Source organism: Etheostoma spectabile, chromosome 23 (assembly GCF_008692095.1).
Source record: "Etheostoma spectabile isolate EspeVRDwgs_2016 chromosome 23, UIUC_Espe_1.0, whole genome shotgun sequence".
NCBI classification, from domain to species: domain Eukaryota; kingdom Metazoa; phylum Chordata; class Actinopteri; order Perciformes; family Percidae; genus Etheostoma; species Etheostoma spectabile.
In genome coordinates, this window is record NC_045755.1 from 5,586,987 (window position 1) to 5,605,543 (window position 18,557).

Here is an 18,557-nt window from a genome sequence, read left to right on the forward strand (position 1 = left end):
GACAGATACAGGGAACAGAAAAGTGTAAGGAGTTATAACAAAACAAATAAAACAAAAAACAAAACAAAACAGGAACAGTGTATTTACAGATAAGCAAGCTGGAACAGATGGGTTTTTAGTCGAGTTTTGAACAGGGGGAGAGAGTTGATATTGCGGAGGTCAGGCGGGAGTGAGTTCCAGAGCTGGGGAGCAGAGCGGCTGAAGGCTCTGTTCCCCATGGTGACAAGTCGAGCTGGGGGGACAGTGAGGTGGATGGATGAGGAGGATCTGAAGGAGCGGGAGGGGACGGCAATGTGTAGGCAATGTGGGATGTGAAGGATTTGAGTTGAATAAACTGAGTGCGGTCGGAGAGATATGAGGCGGACCATCACGAGGGTGTTTGAGAGATGCCGAGAGGAAGAAAAAAATAGTCTATTGAGGAGAATGGAGTGAGAATGGTATCAAAGGCCGCACTGAGATCGAGGAGGATGAGGATAGAGATGAGTCCGGAATCAGCAGCTGTGAGAGATCATTGGTGATTTTTAAAGGGCGTTTCAGTACTATGGGAGGGGCGAAAACCAGACTGGAAGGTTCCTAAAGACAGTTAAGGGTAAAAAAGCATGGGTTGAACAGACATATTTTTTCAAGAATTTTAGAAATAAGGGAAATATTTGAGATAGAACGAAGATTTATAGTTGGTTGGATCTGAGACAGTTTTTTTCAGAATCGGTGAGACAGATGCAAGTCACCAAGCCTGCAGGTCCCAGCTTGGTTTATTCTGAGTTAACAACCCAGATATGCTAAAATGAATTATGTATCACAGCTTGTGTAATAGCCTAATTTGGTCAAGTTCACTGTGCTGGTCCGTTTGTCTGTCTAAGAATATGGAGTGGATCGGCTAGGTGGCGTCCTGAGGTAGAACCAAAGTAGGCGTTTATCTTTTCAAAGGGACATTTTTGTGGTAAAAGTTCAGTTCCTGTTCAGTTTATGACACATTGTAAGTCATGCTGTCAAACTAATTTGAACCCATTTCTTTCTCTATGTGGAGGGAATGGTTTGTGTTTACACTGTCTGAGAAGTAATGCCAGTTTCAGGTTTTAAACCATACTCTCATCTAAACGTAATGATTTTTGTTTGTCCTTTCGTCCACAGTGGTGTACGAGGGCTGTCCGAAGGCGTTTGATGCTGGTGTCTGGTGGCCCAAGACCAAATTTGGCCGCCCTGCCGCCATGAACTGTCCCAAAGGATCAATCGGTGAGTGCTTTTCAATCCCTCTGATGGCAAAAACAACATGCAGAGGAATTATTTAGCTGTGGATTGAGTCAAAATAGTGTGTGGTCCACTTTGAATGAATGGAGAGCAGACAAGTTGCAGGCCACTAATTAAATGGTAAAGTTTGTATCAAGTTCAATGACCGGTCAATGACAATTTAAAGTTTTATCACTTTTATTAGTTTATCTAATTTCCTGGAAAATGTATGTGTTAAGTTCAACATTTGTTATTGCCATTAGACAGAGCCAGGCTAGCTGTTTCCATATTTTACAGTGGTTATGATTAGCTAAACCGGCCGCTGGTTTGTTTCATAAACAGTGAAAGAAAGTTTGTTTAGCTAAGTTACGCTTAGTTTAGCTAGCTAACAGCAACCCCCGCCCCCAGGTGACAGTTACAGGCTAATAGCATATGCTAAAACCTAGTGTGTACACTAACAAAAGTAGAAAATATCCATAAAGTAAGCTAACAGACTCAGTAATGTTACAATACAGTATCAATCTAAAGTTAGCTAACATTAGATACCAAAAGCTATTGGCCATACCAGACCAAGAACGAGGTAGTATCAACACTCCTGACTTCTGTTGTATTGCTTTTGAATTTCTTTTTTTCAAAAGTCACATAATCTTGCTTTAAAAAAAACAAAACTTACCTCTGTGCCGAAAATATTCACAGTTATTGAGAAAGAGTGGATTAAGCTTAATGAGTGGCTGTGTGTTTGTGAGGTAATGTGTTTAAGGCATATAAGCACACTCTCTGTGAAGCTTAACATAGTGATATGGCTCCTCAACTGGTCTGTTAATCACACAGAGCTTTCTTTTCAGCCAATCCTGTACATGTTTGTCTTTAGAGATTCTTGGAAAAACACCATGTACACTAAGAGCTGGCGTTAATTCCCCTCTTCTTCCTTGTGTGTGTGTGTGTGTGTGTGTGTGTGTGTGTGTGTGTGTTTGTGTGTGTGACTTTCTTGGTTACACCCCCCTCCCCCCCTCCCTTAGTTACTGCTGTCACCATGGCGACCCCTTTGTTGTCTCCCCGGACTCATTGGGGAAAGGAATCGCCAGTTGGAGCTAAGGGAAGGGGACAAGCAATGTTAGCAAATCATTGCTCATCCCCTTCCCTTAGCTCCAGTTGGCCAGTCCTTCAGCCTTATTTGGAACAATAGCATTTGACGAGACAAGTCTTTTCTCAAACCGAATCAGACTGGAACAAGTCAGTGTGGTTTCAAATATTAAAACCACTAAGACAGGAAGTGTGTTTTTTCAGCGTACAGTATATCACATATTCAAGTTTTTGATTGAAGTGTAGCTTTTTGGGACATAAAAATATAGATTGAATTCTTTTTTTTGTTTTTAAACCCCTAAAATAAAGTTGCCACTTCTTTTCTTTTAATCCATGAATAGTGTCTGTAGGTATTCTATTCTGGTTGTATATAGCCCCAACAACCCTTCACCACTGATATAGAGCAGCTGAGAGGAAAATGAAAACATTTTTAAATAGTCTTCTAATATCAGTTCAAAACTAGTGCTTTTTTAATTTTATTTTGTTTAAGTTGGCTGCCTCCTGTATTTCTGTGAAACATAATTCTATTTCATTTCTGTTATTTGTATGTTCACAGGTACTGCCATTCGCCACTGCAGCGATGAGAAGGGCTGGTTGTCGCCTGAGCTCTTCAACTGCACCACCATCACCTTTTCCCATCTGAAGAAACTGGTGAGTACTTGACAAAATAAAACATTTATGCTGTATTTTCAGCTGAAAATCTTGTTTTTTATAGTTTAACTGAAATTGAAGGAGTAAATGTGTGTTGAGATAATCCTACCCTTTGGTCTATGAAACCCTTTGAATGAACTGAAAAATGAATATTTTCTAAACTAATGCTTTGTTTGTCTAAAAACTTGACAGTTTTCATCACACGGCCTCTGTACACTGCACTAGTCTCTGTTAAAAATAATCATGATGATTACTGGCAGTTATTAAAAAAACAAAAAAACACGTATTGCAAGGGAACAGATGTGTCTTTAACAAAGTGTAATGAAGTCTATGGGAGATTTAAACCAAGTATTGCACCTTTTGTGTTTGAACCTGAATCTAATACTTGAGGCGTGAACTTCTCAAAGCCGCACTAATCCCGGGATTGACCAATTTCTATTATGTTTCATCGCACCCACTCAGCTTGCTTTGACCTGCTCAATCTCGTTCACTTTCCATCCCTCAACCCTCCTGTTTTCCCTCGCAGAATGAGGACCTGCGGCGCAACAATTCAAGGATGGACAGTGAGCACTCCAAGACTATTGTGCGGTTGCTTCAGAGCGCCACCAACAACACCCAGCGTTACTACGGCAACGACGTGAAGACGGCCGCCCAGCTGCTGAATCACGTGCTGCAGTACGAGAGCCGGCAGGCAGGGTTCGACCTCACCGCCATGAGGCATGCAGAGTTCAATGAGGTAGAAAAGAAAATGCACAGGTCAACTTTTACAAAATGTTTGGGTGATTATTTACTGGAGGCTCTCCTGGATGGATTCAAACTTGATATAGTTATAGGTAAAGATCCTAAAGCTTTAATTTAGTGAAACCCAGTTTGTAGCACTGGGAGCACTGGTGGCACACTGCCCTCCACTGGTTGATTCTTACTGAGAGAAAAACTTGATTCATCACTGTGGTCCTCTAATACTTCCACCATTGCTTTATTACTAGTATTTTTTAGATTTTTATATGATACATTTTACTTCAATATTAATAATAAATGCTTCATTCATGACATTTGCTTAACTTTGGACTTTTCCCAGAACTTGGTGCGAGCAGGTAGCGCCATACTGGATCCTGACACCAAGGAGCACTGGGAGCAGATCCAGAAGACTGAAGGCGGCACCGCCCATCTGCTCCGCAACTTCGAGGAGTACGCCAACACACTGGCACAAAACGTCAGGAAAACCTACCTGAAACCCTTCACCATCGTCACTGACAACATGAGTGAGTGGAGAATCTGTGATCACACCGTGTGTAACTGGCACCAGGGCCTGAAATTAACACCCGACCACCTGCCAGATGCGGGTGGATTTTGCAACTGGCGGGTAACAATCTCAATCTATCTGCCACATTGGCAGGTGGTCAATGAAAATGGAGGGATTCAGACGCGTAACAATCGGTAGGCAGGGTACGCAGTTGCTTACGGGTCCAGACCAATCAGGGTCCCGCATCACTGGAAGACATTGAATGACAGCCGGGCCTCCTATCGCATTTTCATTACTCGCATCCGTCCCAGCAGTCCTACGTGCAGCCACTGACCAAGCGGGAGTGATAACAGGTCAAATTCATTTCCTTGTTTCTGATATGAAGACGAGATGTGTGTGACTCAAACATCTCACCAACAAAACGTACAGCAAAAGGCCGTGCAAAACATTTCAGGCCGTCCTACCAAAATGTACACATTTTAACGTTTAAGGCTGTAGCATTTATTTACAATAAAGTCGCTGCTGTTTTAATCCTGTCGGCTCGCTGCAGTGGGAGGGGCTGCTGCTCTGTTCCCCCCGCGACTGACGCACGCACACACACACAGAAACACATTCAGACGTGATGACGGTTTAATGTAGGCTTCCATGAATAGGTCAGGATAAGATCATAGAGACACAGCAATTCCTGTTTTTCTCCTTTATGAGGCAAAAAAAAGTGTCTGGTAAAAAGTGACTGTGGCAGGTGGATTTAACTTCAGGCCCCGACTGGGACACATACTCACATCTGAGATATCGTCCTCATAATTTGCCTCTGTCTCCTCTTCTTCCTGCCACTTATCTAGTTCTAACCGTGGACTACCTGGATGTGTCCGACCCGGAGAGGGCAACGTTGCCTCGGTTCCAGGACATCCAGGAGGCTTACGCCAAAGAGCTTGGATCGTCGGTCCACTTCCCCCAGTTCAACCTCCGCACTCAGGGCCACAGAGGTAGGAGTGCTGGCCGAATAACACCATTTGTTCCTTTTATGCTTTAAAAAATGTAAAAATACACAACTCATGTCTCAGTCTGTCAATCTATCTCTTGCTTCCCAGCGGAGCCCACCCCAGCCCCTCCAACTCAGACCGATCCCCCACAGGAGGCGGAGCACACAGTGTCAGATAGGAGACGGCGCCATCTTGAGCCAGCTGCCCCTCTGCCGGTTGCCGTGGTGATAGTGTACAAATCACTAGGGAAGCTTCTCCCAGAAAGATACGACCCTGACCGCAGGAGTCTGAGGTTAGACTACTGACAGTTAAAGTTTAGGCCTCCTAACGACTACACCGTCAAAAACCTTCCCACGCAGGCATTATTTGTTGACATGTGTACACTGAACACGAGGGAGTGCAGAGCAACTTTCTCACGCACTTTGCTGGGGTTAAATTATGAAGTGTAACCCAGTCAAATAGTTTCAAACATGGCTTAAATAATGAAAAAAAAGAGATCCCACGCAATCTGAAATCTAAAAACTCTCTACTGTACTCACCAGCGTATATATATTAAGAATCACATTCTGTCAGTGTTTAAAGAAACAATAAAAATGTTGAATCTTTAATGTTAATACATGTCATAATATTTACTGTAAGTGTGTTTGAAGGAACCACAGACACAGTGCTTGCCTATAAAATTCTGTGTAGTTATTCAATGTTAAACCGAACACAGAGTCAGCAAGGGTCACGTGTTATTGATGTGGGTGGAAAGAGAAAAAAGTTTATGTCACCAAGATAAGAATAAGAAGTTAACAAAAGGATAACGGAGAATATGGGCAAATGTAAACAAGATTTCAGTCTGTTATGATTTGATCTGCGTGTGTGTGTGTGTGTGTGTGTGTGTGTGTGTGTGTGTGATAAAGCCATAAAATCAAATGAAAAACTTTAAAAACTTTACTTTAAAAACACTAATTGTGTCTTTCCAGGCTCCCCAACCGTCCAGTAATCAACACAGCCATAGTGAGCGCCACGGTGCACAGTGAGGGTCCGCCTCTTCTTCCCATCCTAGAACCCCCCATCACCTTGGAGTACACCATGCTTGAGACAGAGGAGAGAACCAAACCTGTGTGTGTCTTCTGGAACCACTCCATCGCGTGAGTTGGACTTCACACAACTACACACATACACATGGGCATTCAAGACCTCAAAGGATATTTTTTGCAAATAAAACAGCATTAATAATATCTTTTATTTTTCTTTGCATTCTGCTTTGAATTTCTTTCATGTGTTGTGTGTGCTTGTGTGTTTAGGATCGGAGGTACTGGCGGCTGGTCTGCTAAAGGCTGTGAGGTGCTAAACAGGAATAACAGCCACATTAGCTGTCAGTGTAACCACATGACCAGCTTCGCCGTGCTCATGGACATTTCCAAGAGAGAGGTATTGTCAAATAAATATCAAACATCCAATTAAGCTTGCTATATTTTACCTTTTGCCTTGTTATTGACTCCTGACATGATGTCTTGGAACTGCTCTCCATAGCATGGCGATGTTCTCCCGCTGAAGATTGTCACCTACACCACGGTGTCTGTCTCCATGTTCCTCCTCCTCATCACCTTCATCCTGTTGTGCCTCTTGCGCCGGATCCGCTCCAACCTCTACGCCATCCACAGGAACCTGGTAGCAGCGCTCTTCTTCTCTGAGCTCGTCTTCCTTCTCGGCATCAATCAGACTGACAACCGGGTGAGTGTATTTTTTGTCCCACAGAGAATGGAGACACTTTGTTGTAAATCAGCAACGTATTCTCAGTTTTTGGGATGGTTAGTGGTTCCCAATGTTGCCCCGCAGCCCTGTCAGATGAACCCAAGCACCCCTTCAAAGACCACTAGACCACTTTGATTTTAAACTGGATAATATTTAATGCTGTTAAATATATCAAAGTGGATATTGTTACAATAATGTTTTTAAATAAGTGAACTGTCTGCTTAGGTGTTTTTTTCAAGCTGATATACTACTACCATTTGGAGTGGCAGAAGCTGGATGTTTCAACCACTTATCCCTCACTATTTCATTTTTTTTTTTGCCATTACGTTGTTTGCTATTTTATCATTCACCCATTACTTTTAGCTAATAATGTTTACTGCTTTCAGCTGACTAAAGAAGCTGTTTCCTTTTAGCTAACACTTTTAACTGTTTATCAGTTACTTTTAACTAACAATGTTTACTGCTTTCAGCTAACTAAAGAACTGTTTCCTTTTAGCTAACTTTTTTTTAACTGTTTATAAGTTACTTTTAACTAACAATGTTTACTGCTTTCAGCTAACTAAACAAACTGTTTCCTTTTCGCTATTTTTTTATACAGTTTATTTGTTACTTTTAGCTACCTATTTAAACCGCTGATTCATTACTTTTAGCTAGCTAACAGTTTACATTTAATTAACTGTTTGACCCTTTCGCTTGCTAACTAGTTTTCATGAGCGTGTTCAAGGTTTTTAGTTAACTTAGTTTTACAGTGGTGAAAAATGCAGCAGCAACAGCCTTTGCTAGCTTGCTCTGCTTGTGAGATTTGGACAGTTCACCCTTGCCAAGTAGTTCTTTACATTACAGAATTTATTTTCAGTCTCTGTTCAAGTGGGCCTGTACTGCATTTTACACACAGTAAGAGGGTCAGGGTGTGACTGACGGATATCCTAGACATTGAAATAGAAAACAGATAGATATGATTGAGGGACACAACGGTTAGTACTTTATTCTTGTGGCATGGTGGATCTTGATGCGGTATAATGGTGTCTCTCTGGTGTTTACTGTATTAAAAATTGCCAGGCATCCAACAATATAAGTTTGGCCTGCAGGCAGCCATCTAAAGTGGCGTTGACAGGGGCTTTTCCAGGCTTAATGACCAAAGGCTTACCTGACACTGTCTTTAATTGACAGATTATGTGTTTTGGTGCTCTGCAAATGACTTGAATAGTAAAGAATGTGCTGGTTGCCAAAGCCCCCTTCAAATATAACCTCCTATAAGTTGATTTGATTAAAATGACAGCCCCATCTTGATGAAACTTTGTCAGTGTAAAGCTCTCTAATTAAAATGTGTAATAAATAGTCTGGTATAGTATGGTGTCTGTAGCCAGAAATTTAATGAGCTAATTATGTTAAGTTCCTAATCTTGTTTGGAGTTCACAGAGGTCACAGTTATGGCCATGCATGTGCACACACACATATAGACATATTGCACAGTAAAGGATCAAAAGATGTGGGAGCTCTAAAGGCCGCTGACACAGACATTTACACACACACACACACACACACACACACACACACACACACGTCAGTACCAGAGACATGCTGTGACTGGTACCTGTCTCCAGAAGCAGCCCTCAGGGCAGTAGACACTGGAAAAGGTTTCCCAAAACAACTTCTTAGTTTTCACTTGATACATGTCTCATATGCCTGTGGTACATAAAACATCATTAATCTGTTAATTGACGGGTAATCTTGCTTTTTCTAATTTAGAAGACGTGAGGTTTGGAAAGCTGGGATACTTCGTAGGCTTTGGGGAGAGACAAGGACAGATTTAAACAGTGGACAAAACACGTACAGTACTTCCCTGATTCTTGCACTTTTTGGTCACTTTGGATTAAAGTATCAGCTAAATTCATGTAAGGTGATGTAGTTTTTAAGAATTTTGACTACATGACAAGCAGCTTTCTAAATGGGGTAGTGACATACAGTAAATGGCATATTAATTCAAAGAACATCATTTATTTCCTGAGTGTGTTGAATTGAGCAGCGGTGTGTTTCATTGCTCAAGTTAAACTTTTCATTTGCAAGAAGACATGTAAAAGGTTTTCAAAATGAATGTGTCAGTTCTGCCTAGTCTGGCTAAACCAGATGTCTACAGTCTCAACACACAACGTCACAAGATCATCAGGCCCGACTGTCAGTCCAGTAACACTGCGGATTGTAGTGCCAACCACTACCACCAGCCATCAACCACATGTACATTTTGGCTCTGATGGGAAGAAATCCATAGAATTGAGAGAACTTGAACTCAGAGCACCCAAAAAACAACTAATAATTCCGCGTCCCCTTCGCATTTGGATAAACCAGAAGTCCTCATAACTAAAACGTTTCCGAATATGAAAGCAAAGGGGTCCTATAACCAACTCAGACTAACAAAACAGGATAAAAGATTAGGATCATGTACGTTTACAGGTTCCAGATGATTTTTTTCTTTTTCTTTTTTGAATGTTCTGACTCAGTGTTTTGACTGGGATGAGGAGGACTCAAGCACTGACTAACAACATGCTGTGTTATATAGAAAGAGTTTAAAATGTTTTTTTTCTGTCTTTCTAAATTTACAAGTGCATGTTTGTGTGTGTGCGTGTCCTCTTGGTAAATGTGTGGTGCGTGCATGCGTGCGTGCGTGTGTGCATGTCTCAACTGTGGAATGCTGTCAGTGTGTGCCCAGGGCCATCTGTACGATGATTTATAACCCTGTCAAAGTAGTTTCTCTCTCGCGCTCTCTGATCTCCACAGCAATACGCAGCATTACTAAAATACAGTGTCTTAACTGCTGGGACATTCCCTGACACACTGCATTCTAACAATACAGCAACAGGCAAGGGAATAGGGAGGGAAGGAGAAAAATAATTGTGGGGACAGGTTGAATCCTTGCTGTTTTGTATAAATTGCTAAAGTTTGTCTTTAAAAACAGATGGATGATGGCCACTGGTTAGATGCATTAACTGGATGTTCATTTAATCCATTTAAAAGCAGTAAAACAGCGTTGACAAAAGTTGTGGGGACAAATCAAAGCTGCTTTTTGTCGGTTCCTTATCTGGATTCCCTTAAAATGTAGACTTAAAGTTTGTATCCTCCCTCTCTCGCTCTCTCTTTGATCTCCCTCCAGTTTGTGTGTACGGTGATAGCCATCCTCCTCCACTACTTCTACATGTGCACCTTTGCCTGGATGTTCGTGGAGGGGCTGCATATCTACCGCATGCTGACAGAGCTGCGGAACATCAACCACGGCCACATGAGGTTCTACTACGCCATGGGCTGGGGAATACCGGCTATTATCACCGGTGAGAGACACACACACACACACACACACACAAACAGACACAAGCTCAGGAACAGAGTAGTAGGAGATGGCAGGCTGTCATGGTGCTTTCGTGCTATGACTCGTATCTTCTGAACAGGCGGTGATCCCCGTGGGAAAACTATTGAACAAGAGACAGAGGAGGAAAGAGAGGAGAAGAAACGCATAATGAGAGACAGCTGTTAATTGGATGTCCACAGTAATAAAGACAAAAACAGTAGCATAAATTTCACTTTAAAAAAACAGCCAAATTGCAGTAGAGAAGCGCATGTGTGTTGCTGGGAATTTTAGCTGAACGTGCCGAAAACTCATATATTAGTCTAGTTGTTTTTTTATATCCCTTTTTATTGTCTCTTTTGCTATAACTGCAACATATAGTTTCAGTAGTCTACTAATCTCCAATTAGTACCACTTTTTCAATTAGTACCACTTTTTCAAGCCTGTAATTTACTGCATATTTTACTTTATAACCGTGATATACAAAAATACAGTTACAGTCATATATTAAATGCTTTGCGTTGAGCTGACATGTTTTGGCACTATTGGATGCCAGCCAAGCTTACCTGATTGGAATTTGAAACATAGTGTGAGAGACATATACAGTTACAGAGTAAGAAATACAGAGATAAAAAAAAGACAAACAGAGAAAATGACAGTGATGAGTGAAATACAGGAAGAAAGACATGTTGGGCATGTGCTTGCACTGTGGCACTTCTGTAAGGGAAGAAGGGATGAAGATGAGAGAAGATTTAAAAAGAGGAAGGGGAAGTAGTGAGGAGGGAATGAAAGCAACAAGGCATTGAAACAGTTCTAACACCCTTAACTCATATTTTCTTTTGTGTGTGTGTGTGTGTGTGTGTGTGTGTGTGTGATTGTGTAGGTTTGGCAGTAGGTCTTGACCCCCAGGGTTACGGGAACCCAGATTTCTGCTGGCTTTCTGTCCATGACACACTCATCTGGAGCTTTGCAGGACCCATCTTTGTAGTCGTCCTGGTACGTACATATGAATAAAAATAGTCAAGGAGAGCTTGTTCTTGTTTTCTATCTAGACCTTGAACGTATAGAGTTGTAGATTGAATCACATAAAGTTGACGTGCTTTTACATTATTATAAATAATCTAAATGATGTGGAATATCAAAATAAAAAACTTAAAAAAATAAAATACTCCTGTTAAATGTCAAATATAAAAAAGTGTTCTGATCAAAAACCCTCTTCCTCCCTCTAAAGGTGAACATAGTGATTTTTATTCTGGCTGCGAAGGCTTCATGTGGTCGCAGGCAGAAGGCTGTGGAGAAATCAGGAGCTATGTAAGTCACGCAAATAATTCATTATATAGTACACTATGCAAAAGGTAACACTGGAAGCTGATCTGTGAGCCTTTTCCCTCCACAGACCTGCACTTCGAATGGCCTTCGTCCTACTGCTCCTCATCGGTGCTACCTGGATGCTCGGTCTGATGGCGGTTAACAGCGACGTTATGATCTTCCACTACCTGTTCGCTGTCTTCAGCTGTCTGCAGGTAACACGACATTTAACCTCGGTGGCCACTGATTAGCTGGTCACAGACCCATTTGATAGTCATCATCAACACTGTCTTACTCTCCTGTTTATAATCTTTTTGGCTTTCTTCCCAGGGAGTCTTCATCTTCTTCTTCCATGTGATCTTCAACAACGAGGTGAGGAAGTACCTCAAGAACGTCTTCACAGGAAAGAAGAATATACCAGATGAATCCAGCACCACAAGGGCCTCTTTGCTCACAGTGAGTGGACAGACTAATATATTATCTCATATTTGTTTAGGTTTTTTGTTTTTTGGGGGCTTTTTAATGTCAATTTAAGTGTAAACTTGTATTGTCATAGCATTTCTATTGTCACTGTTTGCTCAGAAAGCTTGGACTCATCAGACAAAGCAAAGTCATATTTCAATTTTTTTGTCCTCCCCTTCCTCCATCCGCTTATCCTTCCGTCCTCAGCGCTCTCTCAACTGCAACAACACGTACACAGAAGACGGCGCTCTGTACCGCTCGGGCATCGGCGAGTCCACCGTCTCCCTGGACAGCACGCTCAGGTCAGCCAAGAGCCGCAGCAGCTACCTGGCGTACACACTCAGGTACAACACGCTCACTGACTGCATGGCTGCTTCTACTACATTGAGGCATGACGAGTGTGTGTATGTCTACGCATGCATGTCTGTTTATCAACATCACTTTCTTTATGTTGTCTTTGTCCTCCCTACATGTCTGCTGATGCATCAACAGTCTCACATATACTAACACCCCAAGCCCCTAATTTAATTTTCATATATATAAATAGACACACACGCAAACACACACACACACACACACACACACACACACACACACACACACACACACCCTGTCACCCTGTTCTCTGCCTTATCCAAAGCAAGGATAAGTAAAGTTTCTAAGTTTCTCTACATTTTGAAGGTAATTATTTATTTTTCTTTGCACATGCATGCTGCCACAAAATGACACCTGCATTGTAAAGTAACTCAGCTTGCATGAAAGATCATACTCAGGATTACCAGTGCATGGCGCACGGCTTTGTTGCCAAACCCAACACACACAGACAGACACACACACACACACACACACACACACACACACACACACACACACACACACACACACACACACACACACACACACACACACACTCTGTACGCACAAAACAACCTCTTGTTAATATGTACCAAGGTAATAGGTAAAAACACCTGCTGTAAATCCATCCACACTCTCCATACATACTGTTATGTTGTTCTATGTTGTATGTATTAGCAGATAAAACTGTTAACTTTATTAGACGTGATAACATCGTTCCATGTTCCAAATGTGATGAGTACAGAGAAACGTGAATACATTTTGATTAATTTAATGTTAATATAGATAAAGACATGCCTGCTTGGTAGGACTACAGTTGAAAATGAGCTGATTGGCTAACACTGGCGCATTTACAGAAATGTTGATTAATGTGCATTTTCCTAATAAAATAAATAAATCTACACATCTACAAATATGATATTGCTTCAAAAACAAACAACCAAAAAAGCTAGGTTTACAATATAAACTGTCTGTTATAAGTGTATTAAGTCTTGCAGAGTCAAAGAAATGTTTATTTATTTATTTGTTGTTACCTATTACAGTTCAAGAGGGTAGATGAATTTACTACTGACACCATAACCACTCATGTATGCCTGGTGTGTATATAGCATTGTGTCCACTTCTCCATGCTAGCTCTTCCCTACCACTGTAGCAATATCTTAGAAATCATATCTTTGACTACAAGCAATATCTCGGATGCATGTGAACATGTAGCAGTTGTACAACTGTATGGCATATTATGCAGTTAAATCTTGCAGTGCTACATGGGAAATTGCTATAACATATTATGAAATATTGTACATAATGTTTTTTTTTTTACTATTTGTTTTTTAGAATCCTAGACTCTTTTGAGTTGAGTAGATATTTGTGCAATTCTACATGCATTTCTTGCTGTCTCACTTCAACATTGTACATGTTGCTATTAGCTCATTAGCAAATTAGATATTTTAAGGTGTATGTCTTCTAGGATATAACATCTCACTCTAATATCACCTGCCTGTCTTGTGAAGCTGTGTGTTTGCGTGTATCACAGACATGTTTTCATCGCAGCGGAGGGGTGTCACATATACCTGGTGTTTTTAAAAAGGTTTTTCAGAATCGAGGTTTGGTGTGACTGTACGCCTTGGCTCGTAAAGCTGTCATCTGGGTAACGTGAGCTGACACTGGGGTCAATGAGAGCAAAAATGCCAGAAGGGGGAAGCGGGATGGCGTGCTGCCTGTGCGAGAGGCAAAGGGGGAGAGATAGAAAGAGAGGGGAGGAGGACCGAGAGAGAAAATGGTTAGGAGACTTGGGAAGTAAGGGAGATGGGACCGTACCTGTTTAAGTGGGAATGTAATACAGACACACACACTTCTTCCCTGCGGCGGTTGGCATGTCTTCAGTTGCTTCCAGACATTTCTCTCAGATCAGCCACCACACCGATCAGAGTCTCCAGAAGCATTTTTACCCTCCAGCCAACATCTCAACTCAACCTGGAATAACCAGCTACAGGTGGAGGGGAGAGGAGGTTATCGCAGGTTTAGCAATAAGCAATAAGTCTTGAATTACCCTCCATCCGTCCATACGTCGTAGCTGTTTTTGTTTTTTTCTGTCCATGATCAAGAGCTTGTTTATTGGCTTTGACCTGAGGCAAGCACACCTGAACCACAATTTAATGTTTGTTTTAGTCTTTGTTGAAGCCATCAACAGAGGCAAATGTTTTGTAATAAGAGATGTCTGGTGTTTCAGCGGTTTGAGGCAACATTAGTTTGGGCTTGAATTAATGGAGAATTCCGGTCCATTTCGAAATGTAGCTCTATTTTTTTTTAATTTTGCAGTGCTGTCAGTAGCGAGACAAATGAAACCAATCGGTGCTTTCTACACCGTGTTATCCTCCTGCTAGAGTTAGCACCCAACAGGCTTAAACAGAGCAAGTTTTAGTTTAAACGTGTTTTTAGCCTCTAAACATGTTCAAAATGTAATTGCACATAGCTAGGCACTGGCAATGACATTTTCACCATGTTTAGAGGCTAAAATCATGTTTCCAACTTGCCCTGTTTGAGCCTGTCGGGTGCTAACGCGAGCAGGAGGATAACTCGGTGTAGACTGCACCAATTGTTTTCATTCGTCTCGCTACTGACAGCACTACAAATAAAAAAAACAAAAAACAGAGCTACATGTTGAAATTGACCAGAATTCTCCTTTAACTTACAGCAACGCTCTGCCTCCTCTTAATCTCCACCTCTTCTTTTCCACTCCCATTTCTCTCTCTCCCTTCCTGTATCTGTCTTCATCTCCCTAGGGAGGAGTCTGGTCAGAAGCCCAGTGTCTCTTCAGGTACAGCTAAAGGACACACAGATCTGGATGGACCTCTGTTCCACAGGAACGGCACCAAAGGAGATGGTGGGTTTTTTCATATCTTGTCATTTAGTTACAGAAAGAAGCAAAACCTCGCAATCGTTTGCATGGATAGAAAAATGAATACCGATGAATGAAATGAATGTGCATTTTATTAATGGGGGTTCATCTTTCTACCTGTCTCCTTCCCTCCTTTCCCCCGCCAGACTCTGACTCAGACAGCGAGCTGTCAGTCGACGAACACAGCTCCTCCTACGCCTCCTCCCACTCCTCCGACAGTGAGGACGATGACATCGCCGTCAAGCCCAAGTGGAACAATGAGAGGCAGCCCGTTCACAGCACCCCTAAAGGTATATGGGTATCCCGTTGAGCCTAAACACAAGGTATAATCAGTAGTAGAATGAGTTTTTACAAAGGCACTGTATTAGCAAATTTAAAGCACTGTACTTAAGTACAAGGGGAACTGTTATAATCTTTATGCCACTACTTTTGACTTTTCAGATTAAAATTTTATGTACAAAGATATATGATGAATTTATAAAATAAGATGTATTATAATAGATTAAGTTAAGTTATAACAGGTTAAGGTCCCAATAGTACTTTTACATACATTTAAAACATAGAGGTCTTAGCACATTAAAGCTATGAGGAAACCTGCAACTCAAATGTTGAGGCTGACTGGAATTTAGTTTTAACATTGCTGCTTCCAACATGTCTCCTTTTCCCCTATTAGTGGATTCAGTATCCAATCACGTGAAGCCTTACTGGCCAACAGAGGCCACCAGCGACAGCGAGGATCCCGGCGGGGCAGAGAGGCTGAGGGTGGAGACCAAGGTGAACGTGGAAATGCATACGGAAAATAAGCTCAACCACACTGGCGAAAGAGAGAGGGAGACTCCCCCAGAGAGAGACAAACAAACGCCTTCTAATGCTCGTGACACAGCGCCAGCGAGCCAACCCCAAAGCAACAGCAACCACCAGCCAGAGCAGAGAAAGGGTAAGAGCAGAGATTTTATTTTTATTTTTTTCAACGAGATTAAATGAATTGTTTGGTCTGATTTACCTTGGACTAAACTCCTTCTCCATCTCAGGTATCTTAAAGAACAAGATCAGCTACCCCCCTCCGCTGACCGACAAGAACATGAAGAACCGTCTGAGGGAGAAGCTGAGCGACTACAACTCCCCCACCATCACCTCCCCTCCGCCCAACAACAACAACGCCTCCTCCCCGCCTCTCCCCTCCGTCAACATCATGGCCCCTTCGGCCCGGCCACCCTCGCTGGCCTCTAACGACGGAGGTTGCCCTGGCAACCACGAAAACAGCTCCCTCATCAAGCCCCCAATCGCCCCGCGGCCGCAGATCCCTGCAGGGGCCCCGCCAGCGGGCCTCTACCGGGAGACCAACGGGGGAGTGGCAATGCACTTGAAGTCAGGGACGGTCAACGGAGGCAACGAGTCTGACTCCGAGTAAGTATTTCCTGCATGTAACAATGACAAGTTTTTATTTTTGCATCATTCACTGTGCAAATAAACACATCCACAATCATGAAGTTAAATTGATAGAGCAAATTAATGAATGAATGGTGCTTCAAGCTAAGTCCTTGTCATTTAATCATGTCATAAGCAGTTGGTTTGACCATGATGTCAGCTGATGCAATAATGCATGTAATATTAATAGGATCCATACTTAAAGGAATATCAACATTTTGGGAAGAGATGCTTATTTGCTTTGAGAAGATTGATACCACACTAAATATTGAGCTACAGCCAGCAGCTTGTTAGCTTAGCTTAGCTCAGAAACTGGGATCAGAGGGAAGCAGTTAGCCTGGCTGTGCCACTTTTACACTTAACCGTTTTTGCACAGATTAACAAATAAATTGGACTAAACAAATGAGATATCACATGTTAATTAGTGAGCTTTAGAGGTGCTGTTAGGTGGATTTCGTCACCTTTGGGTAAAGCCGGGGTAGATGTTTCTCCTTTTTTCAGTCTTTATGCTAAGCAAAGGTAAAAGGCTGTTGCCGATAGCTTCATATTTAGCTTACAGGCTTTGCAGGGGTATTGATGTTTTAATCTAACTCTCAGCAAGAAATTAAATAATTGTATTTCCCAAAATGTCAAACTATTTCTTAAACTATAGCATGAATAATATCACCATCCTGCTTAAATGCTGCATGATGACTTCCTGCATCCCTGCATTCATTTTTACCTTGCACGTTCTTCCTTTTTTTTTTTCTCCTTGCACCCTTCCTCCCTGCATCCTCCCGTCCCTCTTCTTTGCCTCCCTCCCTCCATTTTCTTTGCGTCAACAGTGGCAGTAACGAGACTTCGATCTGACCTGTTAGGAAAACCCAGACCAGCCTGCCCTTGTGAGGGGCGGAGCGTAGAACCTGCTGGGGGAGGAGAGCCAAGAGGATTGGAATAAAAGAAAAGAAAATTGAAGACGGACGGGTGCTGCAGATTGAGTGAATGGGAGATGAAGTGTTCTCCACGCCTGATCAGTCCGTCCATCCCTCCTCTCATGTTCCCTCTATCTGGAGAGCAGTATTAATTGCAGACTTTAAGACTGCCCGAGACAAGAAAATAAGCAGAGATAATGGAAAGATGTGAGAAATAATAAAGGGAATGCTGGTATTGGAGGAAATGGAGCCACGTGTACCAAAACCGCTGTAGGAAATGGGGGACGGCGATTCAGAAGATGAAGAACTCCCCCAGGATGCATTGCAAGCCCCGAAATGATGTTCCTCCATGGTGGTTACGTGTATGTCGCCCTAGCACTGGGTAAAGTTAGGAAAGCTGGAAAAGGCAGATGAATAATCACTGTGCATGAACCCGGACTCAAATACATGCTGGTACATTTGGAGTCCTAAAGGATTTCAAGGACTACAAACACGTCAGACAAAAAACTGACACAACCTGTTCTCACTGACTATTAGACACCACTGACTCTCACATCGGCGCTTTAAAAAAATAAAAATCTTTTTACCTAAAGAAAGGCTTCCCCAGCCTCTCGATGCAGTGCATTTAGAGTGTAATTAACATGTAGATATTGTTAAAGGTGAAGAACAAATGATCTATTTTGTATTTCAGCTATAGCGAGGACCAGTTTCTTAACTAAAAATCATCTGCCTGTGTTCAACTGGGAGAGCCTTCCAGTTGTGAAATTCACTTGATATGCTGTTTTAATCGACTGGGAACAATCCTGAATTGAGGCCTTACACAAACACATTAGCCTGTAGTGGGCTTTCAGGGGATGTACCATGCTCTCTGGCAGCATATTCTGACACACACACACACACACACACACACACACACACACACACACAC

General features: G+C 42.2%; 1 protein-coding gene across 4 annotated transcripts in view; it reads left to right on the forward strand.

Annotated features, from left to right (window-relative positions):
* celsr1a (cadherin EGF LAG seven-pass G-type receptor 1a) overlaps window positions 1-18,557 on the forward strand; it is a 94,661-nt gene that overhangs the window by 75,258 nt on the left and 846 nt on the right. For 2 of the 4 annotated variants that reach the window (XM_032504917.1, XM_032504921.1), the window contains 20 exons: window positions 1,132-1,233; window positions 2,867-2,961; window positions 3,488-3,697; window positions 4,040-4,223; window positions 5,047-5,190; window positions 5,296-5,479; window positions 6,156-6,323; window positions 6,480-6,606; window positions 6,709-6,909; window positions 10,079-10,253; window positions 11,151-11,263; window positions 11,499-11,578; window positions 11,664-11,790; window positions 11,906-12,031; window positions 12,245-12,381; window positions 15,175-15,275; window positions 15,437-15,580; window positions 15,964-16,227; window positions 16,322-16,697; window positions 17,576-18,557. The exon at window positions 17,576-18,557 is cut by the window's right edge and continues 846 nt beyond it. In XM_032504917.1, coding sequence (XP_032360808.1) covers window positions 1,132-1,233; window positions 2,867-2,961; window positions 3,488-3,697; window positions 4,040-4,223; window positions 5,047-5,190; window positions 5,296-5,479; window positions 6,156-6,323; window positions 6,480-6,606; window positions 6,709-6,909; window positions 10,079-10,253; window positions 11,151-11,263; window positions 11,499-11,578; window positions 11,664-11,790; window positions 11,906-12,031; window positions 12,245-12,381; window positions 15,175-15,275; window positions 15,437-15,580; window positions 15,964-16,227; window positions 16,322-16,697; window positions 17,576-17,603 — 3,086 coding nt within the window. In that variant the 3' untranslated portion in view covers window positions 17,604-18,557. Of the gene's footprint in view, window positions 1-1,131; window positions 1,234-2,866; window positions 2,962-3,487; window positions 3,698-4,039; window positions 4,224-5,046; window positions 5,191-5,295; window positions 5,480-6,155; window positions 6,324-6,479; window positions 6,607-6,708; window positions 6,910-10,078; window positions 10,254-11,150; window positions 11,264-11,498; window positions 11,579-11,663; window positions 11,791-11,905; window positions 12,032-12,244; window positions 12,382-15,174; window positions 15,276-15,436; window positions 15,581-15,963; window positions 16,228-16,321; window positions 16,698-17,542 lie in introns of all 4 variants that reach the window. The other 2 variants (XM_032504919.1, XM_032504920.1) reach the window with 2 other exon arrangements.